Source organism: Cherax quadricarinatus, chromosome 91, assembly GCF_038502225.1.
Source record: "Cherax quadricarinatus isolate ZL_2023a chromosome 91, ASM3850222v1, whole genome shotgun sequence".
NCBI lineage: Eukaryota > Metazoa > Arthropoda > Malacostraca > Decapoda > Parastacidae > Cherax > Cherax quadricarinatus.
Window position 1 is genome coordinate 13,480,100 of NC_091382.1, and position 16,569 is coordinate 13,496,668.

The 16,569-nt window shown below is 42.9% G+C and overlaps 3 protein-coding genes across 5 annotated transcripts in view; 1 reads left to right on the plus strand and 2 right to left on the minus strand.

Moving 5' to 3' along the window:
* The window catches only part of LOC138850954 (tyrosine-protein phosphatase Lar-like), a 654,087-nt gene that overhangs the window by 521,057 nt on the left and 116,461 nt on the right, over window positions 1–16,569 (plus strand). The gene's annotated exons all lie outside the window — the stretch shown is intronic.
* LOC128705099 (phosphatidylinositol phosphatase PTPRQ-like) overlaps window positions 1–16,569 on the minus strand; it is a 301,321-nt gene that overhangs the window by 160,511 nt on the left and 124,241 nt on the right. The window lies entirely within an intron of this gene.
* Window positions 8,560–14,694, minus strand: LOC138855359 (uncharacterized). The gene is made up of 3 exons (XM_070104405.1): window positions 14,549–14,694; window positions 10,797–13,445; window positions 8,560–9,195 (listed from the first exon to the last, which is right to left on the minus strand). The coding sequence occupies exons 2-3, from the start codon at window positions 13,371–13,373 to the stop codon at window positions 8,560–8,562; spliced, it is 3,213 nt and encodes a 1,070-aa protein (XP_069960506.1). The 5' UTR covers window positions 13,374–13,445; window positions 14,549–14,694.

Here is a 16,569-nt window from a genome sequence, read left to right on the forward strand (position 1 = left end):
CAAGTCATTTCAATAGAATTAAAAGTAGTTTGTTGGATCATTGCTATAATAAGCTCAGAAGAATTTGTAATGAACTCAAAAACAAACTACAAAGAAAATTTGATATTTTAATTGAAAACAGTGATTGGACAAATCAGGATAATAACAATTTTGTAATTAACTTATCAGATGAAATATTACATAAAAATAAAAATACATGGTAATAAATGGCAATAATTTTTAAGGAGGTGAATCGGTAAGCCAGCAGAAGGCCTCGGTCAGATGACCAAAGCTCCAAAGGCAGATCATCATCTGACTAAGACCCATGTCAGGAAACACTTGTCCTGTTTCCTGACAAACCTTACCTAACCTAACCTGCATAAAAATACAACTGATGATGTAGGTTTTGGTAAAAGTTTTGCATCTTCAAAGCATCTTAATAGTGTTGATATTGCAAAAGCCTTTTGTAACTTTGAAAAATCTTCTGACTTACCGACTGATGAAATTAATATTAGTAAGGGAATGGAACGTAACTCTATGTTAAAGCAAAACATTCCCAATTGCTCTCAAAGATTCTTTAAGTCTTATGATACACATTAAAAATAAAAAATTGCACCTTACTAAAGCAGATAAAATAAATGCAATAGTAATTATGAAAGAAAATGATTACCATGAAAAAATTAATAATCTTCTGGATGATACTGAAACTTATTCTAAACTTGGAAAGAATCCCTTAGAAACCATTAACAGTAATTTCATTAAAACAATAAAACTTCTACTGAAATACAAAGATGAATTAAAAAATTTACTTCCACTAATCCATCTTTACACTACATGTATAGGTTAATAAAAATACACAAACCAGGTAATCCAGTCAGACCAATTATTAGCTCCATAGCTTCAGTTTCCTATAAATTATCCTGTGCTTTAGTATAACATATTTGTTGAAGACTGTGCACAAGTGATCTCCTTAAATAACTATTGAGTTTTTACAGCCAATAATTTGAGATATATGCAGCATTCCTATCATGTTTCATGAGGGAGGACTCTATTATGTTTCTTTCCATGATGGAACTGTTGGGTACCATTATCTGGACGGTAGACCACCCTGGTGGGTGATTACAGGAGTTTAGTTGGTTAAAAAATGCATTTGACACCTGGCCTGTCCTGAATGAGTAGTGGTGTTGGGATAATCTGGTTTCCAGAGGTTTACCTGTCTGACCAATGTATAAGAGTGATTAAAAGGAGCATGGAACCTTGCAGACACAACTGACATTATAAGGTGATGTGTTTTTAATCAGTCTTTGTTTTACTGTCCCAGTGTTTTTGAAAGTCAGATTAATATTGAGTTTCTTTAGATTTTCCTGGAGGGAGACCAAATTGTCATTGTATGGCAAGACCAAAACATTTTTCCTGTCAGGCATTTCTTTAGGTTCAATCCTGTAGAAAGTCTTCCTCGCTGACAGTATGGCTTTCTCGATGTAATCCTTATGATATCTTAGTTTTGTGGCTATGTTAATTATGTTGTTGATTTCATCGTTTAAATACTCAGGACTGCACATACGCAATCTACACCACCGTATGTCCTCGGACCTAGGGTAACACATCTAGCTTGGCTGGGTGTTTGGTTTTTGTAGGATTGCGTGGTCCTGTGGGTTAGAGCATAATGGGATTTTGCAGTTAGGAGGAAACATCAAGATTCAATGAGACTCCATTAACTCAAAAGTAGTGATCCTCACAGAATCACCAAAAATTACATCATGATCATCAAAATTACATGACAGTCATGAAAAATTAAATAACATTCAATAAAAAATTACTCTTTAACAAATCACTTACGTAAAAATATTTTTTTTTTTGCACATATTATGCTCTTAGCAAATCAAATACACATAGGAAACTATAGATCTACCAAAAAACTTTTCCTGTTATTCCTTTACCACACATTTTGTGTATTTTTACATTATGATCAAAACTGTTGAAGTTTGTCCTCCAGTGTACTCAAGACCATGTCATAGTGGTCCAGTAGTTGTGAGAGGCAGGAGCGACCAGTTCTAAACCCATGCTGCCCTGGGTAGTGCAACTGATGAGTATCCAAGTGGTTTGCGATCTTGCTTCTTAGAAGCCTTTCAAAGATTTTCATTATGTGGGACGTTAGTGCTTTTAGTCTGTAATTCTTTGCAATTGCTTTACTACTACCTTCGTGGAGTGGGGCTAAATCCATTGTTTTTATTAACTGTGGCATTACCACGTCTCTGTGCTCTATCTACACAGAATATTCAACTCATGTGTGAGGGGTTTCTTGAAGTTCATAATGAACATGGAGTTCTGGGACTGATTAAAAAATAATAAATAAAATACCTCTGCAATCTGCCCCAATCTCTTTGTACATTCGTCTCTCGACCACTGGGAAGAGAGGACGCTTCTTGAGTCTCCCTACACGCCACCTGGTGGTGACTGCTTGACTTAGGCACCAACATGGCAGATCGTATCAGCCAAAGAGTGAATACTGTCTGTATTAAATTTGTTCAAGGAACATCAAGCAGTGCGACAATGCATGTACTGTTACCGGCCATAATTAGGGACGTCTACGGGATACCGAACGATGAATTGTACTGTGTAGCCCTTAATGGAATGTCAAGGGTTTTTGTGAAGTTTATGCCAGGATTGTGGATGAATTTCAGGAAAGACGGATGAGTGTGAATTCAACAGTAGAGGTGTGTCTACATGATGTCTCGAAATATTACACATGGGTAAAGGTACGTAATGTACCCTTCGAGGCAACGTCGTATCGAATTCAGGAAGCCTTCAGCAGTTATGGAACTGTTCATACGGCTAGTATGGGGGTGTGGAGGGACGGTCCGTATGCATGGCTGCCCGAGGGGTCCTACACCCTGAAGATGTCATTACGGTGGCCAATACCCTCGTATGTTACGCTGACAGGCTATAGGACCCAGGTATTCGTACACTATGCGGGGCAGAGGAAAACTTGCTGATTGTGTGATTCTTACAAGCATATGGCTGTGCAGTGCACTCTAAGGCAAGCCCCTAGGATGGAGACATCGTGGATAGGGGATCAACAACCGTGTACCGTGGATGTGGAGTTGGAGGTTGCGGATGGCCAGAAGACGAATCTCTGGAGTGAGGAGGTGGACAAGGTGGAAGAGGTGTTGCGGACATGTGTTAACCTCCCGGAGGTGACAGGGGAGAGCTCCCAGATGCCTGAGGGTAGGGTGGACATGGAAGAGTCTACCCAGGAGAGGATGTTGGAAGCAGTGCTGCAGGAGTTCTTGAATGTGCCGGAGGATGGACCCGAGAGGTTACATGAGGTGCAGCCGCTGGATGGGCAGCAGGGGCAGGTGGAGGATTCGAGGAATGACAGGGAGGACAGGGAAGTGGTGGTGGAAGTCCATCAGGTGGACTCGCATGAGGTAGATATGTGTGTGAGTGAGAGCTCACACAAACGGACTGCAGGTGCCTTGGACATCGATGAGGTTTTAACACCAGGGCAGAGACCAGGGAAGAAGTCATGGGTAGCTGTGAGGGAAAAGGCTAGCAGGGGAGGGGGTGTACCGGGGAAGCTCGGTGGGGGAGGGCAAGGGGGGGTTGTTGGACAGGTTAGGAAGAATGATAAAAATGGTACGGGTACCATGAAAGGTGAATTGAGTAAGCCACAGTGGCATAGGGGTAAGCCGCCTTTCCTAGGAAGTTCAAGTGTGTCACAATAAATGTAAATGGTCTTAAGTCTGAGGTAAAAAGGGTTTGGTTAGAATGGTTTTTACGAAGGTTTGATGTTGATGTATACTTTTTACAGGAGCATAACCATAGGTTAGGGTGTGAATTGCGTTTGCGGGGTTACAACCTTTGCAATTAAAAGGAGGGGTGGCAGTGGCTGTAAAGGACACCAGCCCATTGCACGTCATGGGTTGGGAGGAGGGGGGAGGGTCGTAAGGGTAGATGGGTACTGGGGGGTGGGGAGAGTATGTTTCATTGGTGCTTACATGCCAGCATGCAACAATGTTAGGGTGAAAGTCGATTTTGTCCATGATGTTTTGATGTTTTATTTGCGGGGTTTACCTTCCATAATTGTACTTGGAGGTGATTGGAACTGTGTGATTAGGTATGGGGATGTCTCACCGAGGGGGACAGGATGTGTCTTGGGTGCTTTAATTAAGGGATGTGTTAAGGGATGTAGGAGTTGTGGATGTGGTGGGGAGGGGGGAGTATAGGGTGGAGCACACGTTTAGTCTTGGGGGTTATGAGGCGAGGTTAGATAGGATATATGTGATGCAGGGGATAGGTGTGGAGAGGGTGAGGGCTTTTGATGTCGGTTTTATGGATCACAGGGCAGTGATAGCTGATCTGCGGGTGGATGGTATAGTACGCATATATGCTGGGTATTGGAAATTGAATGTGAGGCTTCTGCAGGAGGGGGATGTCGGCTCTTCCTTCGAGGAATGGTGGACACATTTCTGGGATGGTAGGGATGGTGAGATGGATTTGCTTGACTGGTGGGAGGTGAAGGCTAAGGTAGGAATCGTAGAGTTTTTCAGGGCACGTGGCAGGGAACAGGCACGGTGGCAGTATGGTTTGCAAAACTACTGGAGGGACAACTGAATGCGTTTTACGACGGGGGGGTAGGGAAGGTATGAGAGGGGATGTGGATGGTTTAAGGTGTCGGATTGCAGAGTTACATAATGAAGGGTTAATGCAATTAGAGTTAGAGCGGGGTTAGAGGAGGTGTTAAAGTGTGATCGACCATCAGGTTACGTCCTGAGAAAATTTAGGGAAAGGCAGATGGTGACTACCATAGCGCATCTAGTGGTCACTGCTGGGGGGGGAGGTTATGTGGAGGGTCAAGGCCTTACCGAAATGGACAGCATTAGTGTTTATGCAGATTATTGGTTTAGGGAGAAATGGAGGAGGAACAGAGGAGATGCCAGCGAGGAGGTATTTGGGGATATGCGGAGTAATATTGTATTAGGACAACAGGAACAGGAAATGCTGGAGGGTAGTATTAGTGAGGAGGAGGTGGAGGAGGCGGTTTAAGGGATGAGTCAGGGTAAGATGCCGGGCATTGATGGAATACTGAATGATTTTTATAGAGTTTATTGGGAGTGTATTAGGCATGGTTTAGTGGAAGTCTTGAATTATATGTGGAGCAGTGGGAGGATGGGGAAAACACAGAAAAGCGGGATCGTTGTGTTGGTGCCGAAAAAGAAGGAAGGGAAAGTACTGAGTGATTATAGAGCGATATCCTTAATGTGTGCTGATTATAAAATTTATGCTAAAATTCTGAGCAATAGACTGAAGAAGGTTCTAGGATCAGTGATACATGGGGGCCAGTATGGCATCCCGGGAAGAAGTATGAGGGATGGGCATAGTCACATAAGGGAATTTATTGAGAGCTGCACTGGAGGGGGAATACTCGGATTAGATTGGGCTAATGCATACGATTGTGTGAACAGGGATTTTTTAAGAGTTTGTTTGGAGAAGTTGGGTATCGGGGGGAGGGTGGTGAGATGGGTGCAAACCTTGTATGAGGGAGCGGTTGTTCGGGTACAGGTTAATGGTAAGTTGGGGGACCCGGTACTGATGGAGAGAGGTTTGAGGCAAGGTTGTCCACTCTCTCAGTTACTATTTGCCTGCGTGCAGAATCCGTTTAATAGGCTAGTGGATGAGGTGATGAATGGACAGGGGACGATGGGGGGTGGACGGGGGGAGGTATTGTTGGGTACGTGGATGATACTACAGTTCTTGTAATGCATGAGGAAGATCTAAGAAAGGTTGGTCGAGTCATTCAGATATTTGGAGATGCTACGGGTATGAGAGTTAATTTAATGAAGTCGAGACTATTAGAGGTGGGGGTTTGGATTGGTGGGAGCTTGGGGGAGGGGTTAGGATGGTCAGTACTGGACAGAATTAGGGTTTGTGGAGTATGGTACATGGCGGAGATGCAAGAATGTAGGAAGATAAATTCGGAATTAGTTACAGGCAAGGTTTTGGGTAGGCTTGGAGGCTTAAGGGCTAGGGACGTAACATTACAACAGAGAGTTTTGGTGGTTAATTCTCTGGTTTACAGTAAGGTGTGGGGGGTGGCAGGGGTATTCCTTTTAAGAGTACAGGATATTGCGGAAATCCAGAGGAGGGTTGTAAGGTATGTGTGGGGGTTTGGGAGGGCATAGTTGCGCAAGGACGTGGTAATGATGGATGTGAGACGTGGAGGTCTTTTTCTGATGGCATTGGGTCATAGAGTAATGGCTTTATATATTAAACAAAGGTATATTTGGACTGGAGGGACCGGGAAGTCAGGGTGGGTAGGGTAATGGAGGATGCACAAAGATGGTGGTGTGGAATGGATTTGAGGTATTGTGAAGACATGTTGAGGGTTTTATTGAATGTAGGACAGGTGTCCAAATTAAAGGTCAAAAGGATGGTGGGCGCTGTGGTGGGTAAGGGTGTCTTACAGGGGCTTGCTGTACATCCGACATATAACTGGAAGAGCATTTGGAGGTTGTTTGGCTTGCTTAGAATACCTGCGGGGGTACGGGAGTTAGTATATCGTTTTCTAATGGGAATTTTGGCCTCTAAGGATATGTTATGTAAAATGGGACTTGTAAGAGAGGCCTCATGCTTGCACTGTGGGGACACCGAAACAGCTTTTCATGCTGTATTTTTTGTCCCTCTTTGGAGGGGGTGAGATTATGGATGGTGCACGTTGTCAGTCTTTTTTTTTTGGGGGGGGGAAATGGCCATTCCTAAGGGCTTTATTGTTGGATATAACTGGGGTGTCAGGTGATGTAGGTAGGGCTTTAATGTATGTCATGACAGATTATTTACATGTATCTTGGGGGATGAGGGAGGTTCGGGGAGAGTTGAGAATAAAAGCGTTAGCAGCAAGGTTTTGTAGAACGATGTGTAGGAATAAGCAAGTCTATGGGGGTTAGTGGGTAACTAGCTTCTCGGAGGGTTACCGGAATCTCACTGTGGGTGGCCTCCTTCTCGTGAACCCAGGGGGTGGGCAAAGGGTTGGTCTCCTACCAGGGGATGTATGAGGGTATGTCGGTTTAGGCTACTTTGTTGTGTGAATGGTGGGAGGGCTATGAATGGTGTGGGGGAAGGAGATGCATGATAAACTAGACAACCTATGGTTATGTTCCCTGAGTACGGGATAATCTTTAAACCATAACTAAATCTTGGGATCTCGGGTTTAGCGCAGTATGGTTTTATTTTGCACCTAAGTTAAACTTGATCACTGTAAAACTTTTGTTTGCGAGGTGCTGTGACACTGCACAGTTGCTTCATGGTACTAAATTAGTGCTTAGTAGGTACAAAAGTTGGTAATTGGTTAACACCAGGAATTCAGTGTTAACTACAACTTGAGTTACATTTATCCCAGGTGCATTTCATTAACTTGTTTAATTTTATATTGATAATGTGTTTAACCACATGTGAATGGCTATGATGTTAACTTGTTTAACTTTTAATATAGATAATGTGTTTTACCACATGAGAGTGGCTATTATGTTAACTTGTTTAATGTTTAGCATTGATAATGTGTTTAACCATGTGAGAGTGGCCAGGGTTTCAACTTGTAGAGGGGCCCCTCTATTTCCTCCACAGGATAGCCCCTACCCCCCACCCCTCTCCCATAACAACCCCTCAACCATCCCTCTAAATATCTTATAAGCCCAAAAGTCATCTGAGCCTCCCCCTTGCCCTGTCTAACATAATACGCCCTAATTCTCCCCTTTGCCACTCCATCCCACCACGCCAACATCTCCATCAGCTTCCTCTCCCAACCACAACTCCCTCCACAATCGCACAAACCCCTCCCTCCCCCCTCCATCTTCAAGGAGCCGAACATTCCATTTCCAAAAACTCCTATGCCTCTTAGGCAACCCGTCCCACCCTACTTCAACAATTACCGCCCGATGATCTGAATATGCTACGTTCACCACACACCCTTTCCACCCTTGCAGTCTGTGTTACGTACAAACGGTCCAGACGAGCAGCATACCCTCGTCGTACAAACGTGTGCTGCACCTCCCACCCCTCACCTGTGGCTACATCCCACAACCCTGCCCCTCTCAAAAGATCCCCTAACACTACAGAGTGAAACCCCGCCCCTCTAGGCTCCACATCTTTCTTTCTCACCACACAATTCCAGTCACCCCCACAACCGGCATGGGGGGAAGCGACCGGAGGTGGTACACTAACACATCTCTCACAAAGGCAGTCTTGACACGACCATCCCCCTCTGCGGGCCCACTAGCATGATCCTCTCCCCCATGCACAGCCCATCCACTCACATGATCAGTCCTTCCTCTCCTACTTCACTATGATGCACAACAAATGGGCTGGTCTCTCGGAAAAGGATGGCAACCCCCCCTTTCAATCGAGGTGAATGTGCAACAAACACTTGAAATCCATCCAGTACCAACTCACACCCAGCTTTATAATTGTGCTCTTGCACAAAAGCCACATCCACTCCATACCTTCGTAGAAAATCCACAAACCACATGCACTTCACTCTGTCTCGCAACCCATTTACATTTACTGAAACACACTTTAAGCCAGCTATACCTTGTGTCCTGTCAGCACTGATCCACTTTTAGATGCCTGCCGGTGTTTACCACCATGTACACGACCAGACGCTGGAGGTCTTCCAGTGTCTACCACCAGACCCTTTGGCCCCTTAGGGCCGCCTCGTGCCACCTCTGCCCACACCTTCTTGCTAGGCCTCTGCGCTGGGGTGAGGACATCAGAGTCTGACAGTGCCACTGCCCGTTTGCATGATCCTCCCACTGCCTCCATAGCTACCTCCAGAAGGCCTTCATTGTGCACCACTGCCTCTACAGTGATGACATCCATCCCAGCAGCCTGTTTCTCAACCAGCTCCTCCACATCCTGGGACCGTACACAAGACACATTCCCAAGGGATAATTCAATCCCCTCCTCTTCTACCTCTCCTGGTGTGTCCAACAATCCCTTCAGCACATTCGCTAATGTGTCGTCCACTCTCTCCTCCCCGATCATCCTGCCCTCCATGCCCAGCGTGACTGGGCCAAAGGAGGAAGGATCTCCAGGTAGAGTCATACAAGACTCCTCAATCAGCTCCTCTCGCTCCACCTCTTCACTCCACAATGACGACTTTGGTCGTGCACCCGACTCAGGCACAACAGTCACCTCCTGGACGGTCTCTTCCATTGGTGGCTGTTACACTCCAAGTATTGTAACAACTATTTCCTTTTGAGAGCATAACAATTTTGGTCAGAGACGTTAGGGTAATAATAATGATCCTCCGGAATGCCTAATTTTAATTAAGTATATTCATAATATAACAAAAGCCAGTTATAATATACGAATTATCGTATATAAGTTAAGAATACATGTTTTTTCTGTAGTATCCAACATATACATAAGGCTTTCAAAACAGAGGATTAGGAGGATATCCTAGATATAACATATATATAAATGGAGATTACTTTATACATTAAAGTCTTGTTTCCCAATTGGAAGCAGTCAGAATAAAACAGAATATGTCCAGGCCGGCTAATAAATCTTGGCCAGTTACCAGAGACGAGCAGGAGTGTTCTCGTTGGCTGCTACTTCTTCACTGCTCGTCCCTCAACCTTGAGCATACAGGTAAAGTGGGTCACGTGACGTGACTCACCAACACTCAGTAGAGTAGTTGAACATAAAGGGGGGGGGGGGGGAAGGGGGGGGTATAACCATCGAACATCACGGCTAACTACACACCGGCACACCGGGCGGCAGGCAGGTTACTATAGCTCCAATTAAACTTATCATGGCCATGTTACATAAATTATAATTGTTAATAAGAATTAATCTTAATAATACAAGGACGTTCATTTCCAATTTAGCTATTAAAGGAAATGACCGCAATGTAATATTAAAGGAAGGTTAACCATAGGGGCATGACACCCCGGCCCACAAGCAAATATCTCGGTGTTTAAGATGCTGATGGAGTAGAAGAAACCAACCAGCTGGTATAGGGATGGAGGTACATCATTCCAAGGTTAGTCATCCACTTGCTAGAACTGGTCCAGAAACTGCTTGACTGCAAAGAATTTCCGTAGTTAAGCCATATTAGGAGCGAGAGAGAGCATCGGCTAACACGTTGCTCGAACCCTTTATGTGAAAAATGGAGATCCGGTAAGGTTGGATCCTTAAAGCCCAGCGTAATATTCTAACATTTTTTGATTTCATAGAATTTATGAATGTCAGAGGATTATGGTCTGAGTAAATATTTATCACATGAGGAGTATAACCGAGGTATACGTCAAAGTGTTCTAAGGACAACACTAAAGCCAGGGCTTCTTTTTCTATAGTTGAATAAGATCTTTGATATTCTTTTAATTTATAGGAAAAATAACATATTGGATGTAGAATATTACCGTTTTGGAAGGATTGCAATAAGACAGCACCTATAGCTGCATCACTGGCATCAACATGGAGGGTGAAAGGAATTTGGATGCACGCAATACTGGGGCAGAGGAAAGGAAACGTTTTAAACGTTTAAAAGCTTGTTCACAATTCTCGTCCCAATTAAATTTATATTTAGGACTGGTCAATCTAGTCAGGGGGGAGGCAACTTGAGCAAAGTTTGGGCAAAAACGCCTGTAATAAGTAGCCATCCCCAAAAATCGTTGGAGGGCTTTCCTGTCTTGAGGAGACGGGAAATTTAAAATAGCTTGGACCTTTAATTGGTCGGGGGCTACTAGTCCCTTCCCTATTTTAAAACCGAGATATTTAATCTGGGCTTTACCAAAGTCACATTTTTGTAAATTTACAGTGAAATTGTATTTCTGCAATGCTTTCAGTAGTTGCTCTAATCTTTCTAAATGAGACTGCCAGTCATCACTAAAAACCACCAGGTCGTCTAAGTATGCCTCTACACCTTCTAAGGGTTGGACTAAAATGTTCATAATTCTCTGGAAAGAGGAGGCGGCGTTACACAAGCCGAAAGGCATAACCTTATACGTAAATAGTCCGTTCTTAACTACGAACCCGGAAATCTCTTGGGCCCTAGGAGTTAACGGCACCTGGTAATACCCTCTCAGCAAGTCTAATCTGGTCACAAAGTTGGCACCGGCTACAGCATCTATTAAATCATCAATCCTGGGTAATGGAAACCCATCTGGTTTGGTGATTGAATTTACTTTACGGTAATCCGTGCATAGGCGTACGGTACCATCGGGTTTTGGGACCAATAAACAGGGAGAGGCCCAAGGTGTCCAACTGGGTTCTATCAAATTATATTCCAGTAATGTATTTATTTCTTGTTGAATTAATTCTTGCTTAGCAGGAGAGACCCGATAAGGGGATTGCTTTATTGGACTATCTTCTAACAATTCAATATCGTGGAAACCCAATGTACAAGGAGTAGGGATATCTTTGAAGATGGAGTTATATTTAGTGATTAACTCTTTGATTTGAGATTTTTGGGAGGTAGGAAGAACTTCCAGGAAATGGTCTAGTTCTTTTAAAACTTCAGAATTATGTAGTCTAAATTCTCTTACTTCCCTTACAGTGTCATTCCTTATTTCAGTGGATGTAGGTTGAATAGAGGTAATAATAGTAGGGAGAAGGCTAGACTCGTACTTCTTTAAGTTATCTATGTGATACCTCTTAATTTTCTTACGACGTCCTGGTTCACGGACCAGATAATTCACCTCATTTTCTTTGTCTACTATTTCATATGGCCCCAAATATCTAGGTTTTAAAGAATGTCCTGGAATTAAGTTTTTAACTAACACTAATTCATTCGGAGAGAATGAACGAGATTTAGCCTTTTGGTCATAAGATTTTTTCATTTTGGCTTGAGCTTCTGACAGATTCACGGCAGCTAAGCTTTTTAATTTGGAGAGAGGTTCTTTCCAAAGTAGAGGACTGGGATGAAGAGGTCCTCTCTTCCCTATCCAAGAATCTCGTAATATGGCTAGGGGTCCTCGCACCTGATGTCCAAAAATCAAGTCAAATGGAGAGTATTTAGTACTTTCTTGTTCAGCTTCACGGAGGGCGAAGAGAAGAAAGGGTAAACCTTCGTCCCATTCACGAGAATATTGCTCACAGTAAGCACATAAAGTAGATTTAAGGGTTTGGTGGAATCTTTCTAGCACTCCTTGTGACTGGGGATGATATGCTGTAGAGAGGATCTGTGTTGCTCCTAATCGAGACATAGCCTCTTTAAAAACCTTAGACGTAAAATTAGAACCTTGGTCAGATTGAATTTCACGTGGTATGCCTACTTGAGCAAAGAAGCGTATTAAAGCTCTTACTATATTTCTGGAATTAATTTTGGACATTGGGATAGCATCAGGATACCGAGTTGCCATATCTATGATAGTGAAGATATACTGGTTACCCCTTTTTGTGCGGGGCAACGGTCCTACACAATCAATAACTAATCTTTCAAAAGGTTCTTCAGGACATTTTATTGGAAGTAAAGGGGCAGACGCGGGATTGTGTGCCGTTTTGCCTATTATTTGACAAACGTGGCATTTCCGTAGTTTGTCAGCAATATAAGTCCTCATCTGAGGCCAAAAAAAATATTTCCTTATCTTTTTCTCTGTCTTACGAGATCCTAAATGACCTCCCAGTGGATTATCATGTGCTAGTTCAAATACCATATTACGTAAGGGCGATGGCACCACTAACAAGTTTCCTTTTGAACTCAAATCATTATCATTATTTCTCTTCCAAAGAAAACCGTCTTCATCTAAAAGGTAACCTTCCTCTTTATCCTTATTGGTTAAACTTTTATCGTCCTTTAGAGCTAAAAGAAATTCTTCTTTATTACATTTTCTAGCTAGGTCCGCAGGGACTGGTAAAACTTTGTCACCTGTGGGTCTCGACTGAATTGCTTCGCTAAACAGGAAGTTCAAACCTAATTCATCGGACATTTCTAAAGGCTGTTGAATATCCAAATTGTTAGAGTTCTTAGCCATGGCTCTGGTGACCACATTAAGGGGAAATAAATCTAGCCCTGCCTCAGAGGCTTCTAAGGCATAATTTACATCACAAGGATTATCTAAAACCAGAGGCTCTCTGGGTATCTCCAATTGATCAATTTCGTTCCCGATAAATAGATCCACGCCGGCAATGGGAAAAGGTTTATCTGAAAGTCCCACATTGATCCAGCCTACATATCCAGGCAGTTCTACATAAATCCTTATAATAGGGACCTTTATTATTGTGCCTCCGTAAGCCTCTAATAATACGTCTAGCCGGGGTTCTCTACTAGTAGGTAACTTTACCAGGTTTGATCTTAATAAAGAGAGATAGCTGCCAGTATCTCGAAAGGTCGTGATATTTACTAACCTCTCTTTACAGAGTCCGAACTTCCCCTGGGAAAAGTAGGGTTCCATAGCTACTCGGACCTTTTCTTCTGAAGCACTGTCGTGGTCAAGTCATCTATTAGACGGTCTGCTAGATGAGGCCTGAAAAGGTAGAGATTCATCATCCAGAGTTTCATACTTCCGAGAGGAATTTATTACCTGGGTAGGATATCTCCCTCTTGGTTGGGTTTTATCATCCCGCTGTTTATGCCAACACTGGGACTGTCTATGACCTAACTTTTTACAAAAAAGGCACAGTGGTAATTGATCTTTAGGATACTGTCTGGAGAAAGAGCCGTTTGTCACCTGTTTTTTGTCTGAATACACCTTCAAAGGTTCGCCAGCTGGAGCTTTCCTAGCCGTCAATCTTGAACTAAAACCTTGGGAGGTAGATTTCTTTTCCGGGGCCTTAGACATTTCTGTGGTTATAGCATGGGAAATTTCAAAGTGATCTGCGTGGGCAGCAGTATCTAACAAGTTAGTAGTGGGAAATGTCAAAAGATAAGTATGCACCCTCTCTGGAAAATATTTAAAAAGGTCTTCATGCAACATCAGCTGGGAAAGTGACTCGACTGAGGCGGCTCCCGCGGCCCTACGCCAACGCTCGAAAGCAGAGAGCTTTTCCCTGGCAAAGTCCACCCAAGACTGCTGAGGATATTTCTTCAGAGTTCTAAACATCTTCAAATAACTGACAGGTAATAAATCATAAGCTTTCAGAAGACAATCTTTTACCTGAGTATAATCAGAATATTGTTCAAAAGGTAAGTTGGCAGTTATGGTTTGGGCTTTTCCTATTAAAGATGAATGTATTAAAGCAGCCCAATATTTAGGAGGCCATTGCATCACCTTCGCCTGATTTTCGAATGCTTCAAAAAATGAATCTAAATTATCCTCCGTAAATTTAGGCATCAAAGAGGCTGCTTTACCAAGGTCAAATGAAGGGATTGTATACATATTACTGGATTCTCTTTTCTTCCTCAGTACTTCCCGTTCATAAAGCAAAGATTCACGTTCAAAATTCTCCCTTTTTAACTTTCTCTGGGCTTCTACAAAGGAGGTTTGAAGCAATAAAATACGTTCTAGACGTTCAAAATTCTCCTTAGATTGAATAGTAGTCAAAAGGGCTAAAGAGATTTGAGGTGGAACGTGTTCATCATCCAAAAGGACTTCTTGTTCTGTTTCAAAACTATCTGTAAATGGTTTACCTGGATCCGTTTCTTTAGTGTGATTGAGTTCTGTTCCCCATATAGTCCTTGGAGATGGAATTGGAGTCGTTGTAGCAGCGTAGCGTTTCCGAGTATCAGGAAGTTCATGTCCGTCGTCTCCAGTAGGGGTTGTTAGCGTCGTAGTTTCGGCCTCGGGCGTCTGTAGAAAAGAATTCAAAAAGGAAGGAATATCTGCTTCTCCATTCTCGATCTCTGGATCCTGCTCATCTGGAAAAAGGACATTCTGTATCATACATCTGACTGTCTGGGCAGTGAAATGCCTGTCGTATTTTATGCCCAAGCTTCGTGCTAATTGCCAACAAGATTGAAGCTTCAAATTTTGTAATTTCTCCTTTGTTATATCTTCAAACCTCTCTGCCATTTCTACATTCATTTTAAAGGAAATTCAGTGTTATGCTCCCGGACACAGGCCCCCACTTGTTACACTCCAAGTATTGTAACAACTATTTCCTTTTGAGAGCATAACAATTTTGGTCAGAGACGTTAGGGTAATAATAATGATCCTCCGGAATGCCTAATTTTAATTAAGTATATTCATAATATAACAAAAGCCAGTTATAATATACGAATTATCGTATATAAGTTAAGAATACATGTTTTTTCTGTAGTATCCAACATATACATAAGGCTTTCAAAACAGAGGATTAGGAGGATATCCTAGATATAACATATATATAAATGGAGATTACTTTATACATTAAAGTCTTGTTTCCCAATTGGAAGCAGTCAGAATAAAACAGAATATGTCCAGGCCGGCTAATAAATCTTGGCCAGTTACCAGAGACGAGCAGGAGTGTTCTCGTTGGCTGCTACTTCTTCACTGCTCGTCCCTCAACCTTGAGCATACAGGTAAAGTGGGTCACGTGACGTGACTCACCAACACTCAGTAGAGTAGTTGAACATAAAGGGGGGAGGGGTAGGGGGGGGGAATAACCATCGAACATCACGGCTAACTACACACCGGCACACCGGGCGGCAGGCAGGTTACTATAGCTCCAATTAAACTTATCATGGCCATGTTACATAAATTATAATTGTTAATAAGAATTAATCTTAATAATACAAGGACGTTCATTTCCAATTTAGCTATTAAAGGAAATGACCGCAATGTAATATTAAAGGAAGGTTAACCATAGGGGCATGACAGTGGCCGCCCTAAGTCCTTCTTCCACTGTTGGCGGCCATATTGTGCTGCAACGTGATCGTACTCGCCACAAAGACGACAAGTGCGGCGTTGCCCAGCATAGGACACAATCATTTGCGTACGAAATTCATTCATCACTACATACAACGGTATAGGATGTTTCAAAGACATTTTCAGCTAGAAGGTACCTTCAAGGAGGCCAGCATATGCACCCTCCGTCCACTTTCCGATGGTCGCCACATGTACAGTCCCATACCTGCCGAATACCTGTCGTAAGTCCGTCTCATCAGCTTCAAAAGGCACTTTTCGTACCTTAACCAATGTGTAGTAACGTGAAACATCGATGAGCCTCACTGTGACCGCCGGGTTGACAACCACACAACGGTCTTGATATTTGTTGACTAACTGCTCGTAGACACTCGTTGTTCTTAGCTTAACGAAGACGCTATAGGCTCCATTAAGCGCCACTCCATAAAGTTCTTCATCAGCTACACCATAAGTCTCCCTGATGATGGCTGGTAGGATAACAGAAGCTGTTTGGGCCGTCCCAGCCCCACGCACCAGCTGTATACAGACAGTGTTGATCTGCATTCGTATTTGCTCCGCCATATTGAGAAAATCTCAGCTTGTCTCAACGGCCAGAAGAGGGCAGTGTAACGCACGTCCGCTCACTACAGAGGTAGAGCGATGAAATATTGATATTGTGTTTAACCATATGAGAGTGGCTATAATATTAACTTGTTTAATGTTTAACATTGATAATGTGTTTAACAATGTGAGATTGGCAATGGTGTTAACTTTTTAATGATACATATTGTTATTGTGTTCAACCACGTGAGTGTGACTTTTTTTTTTA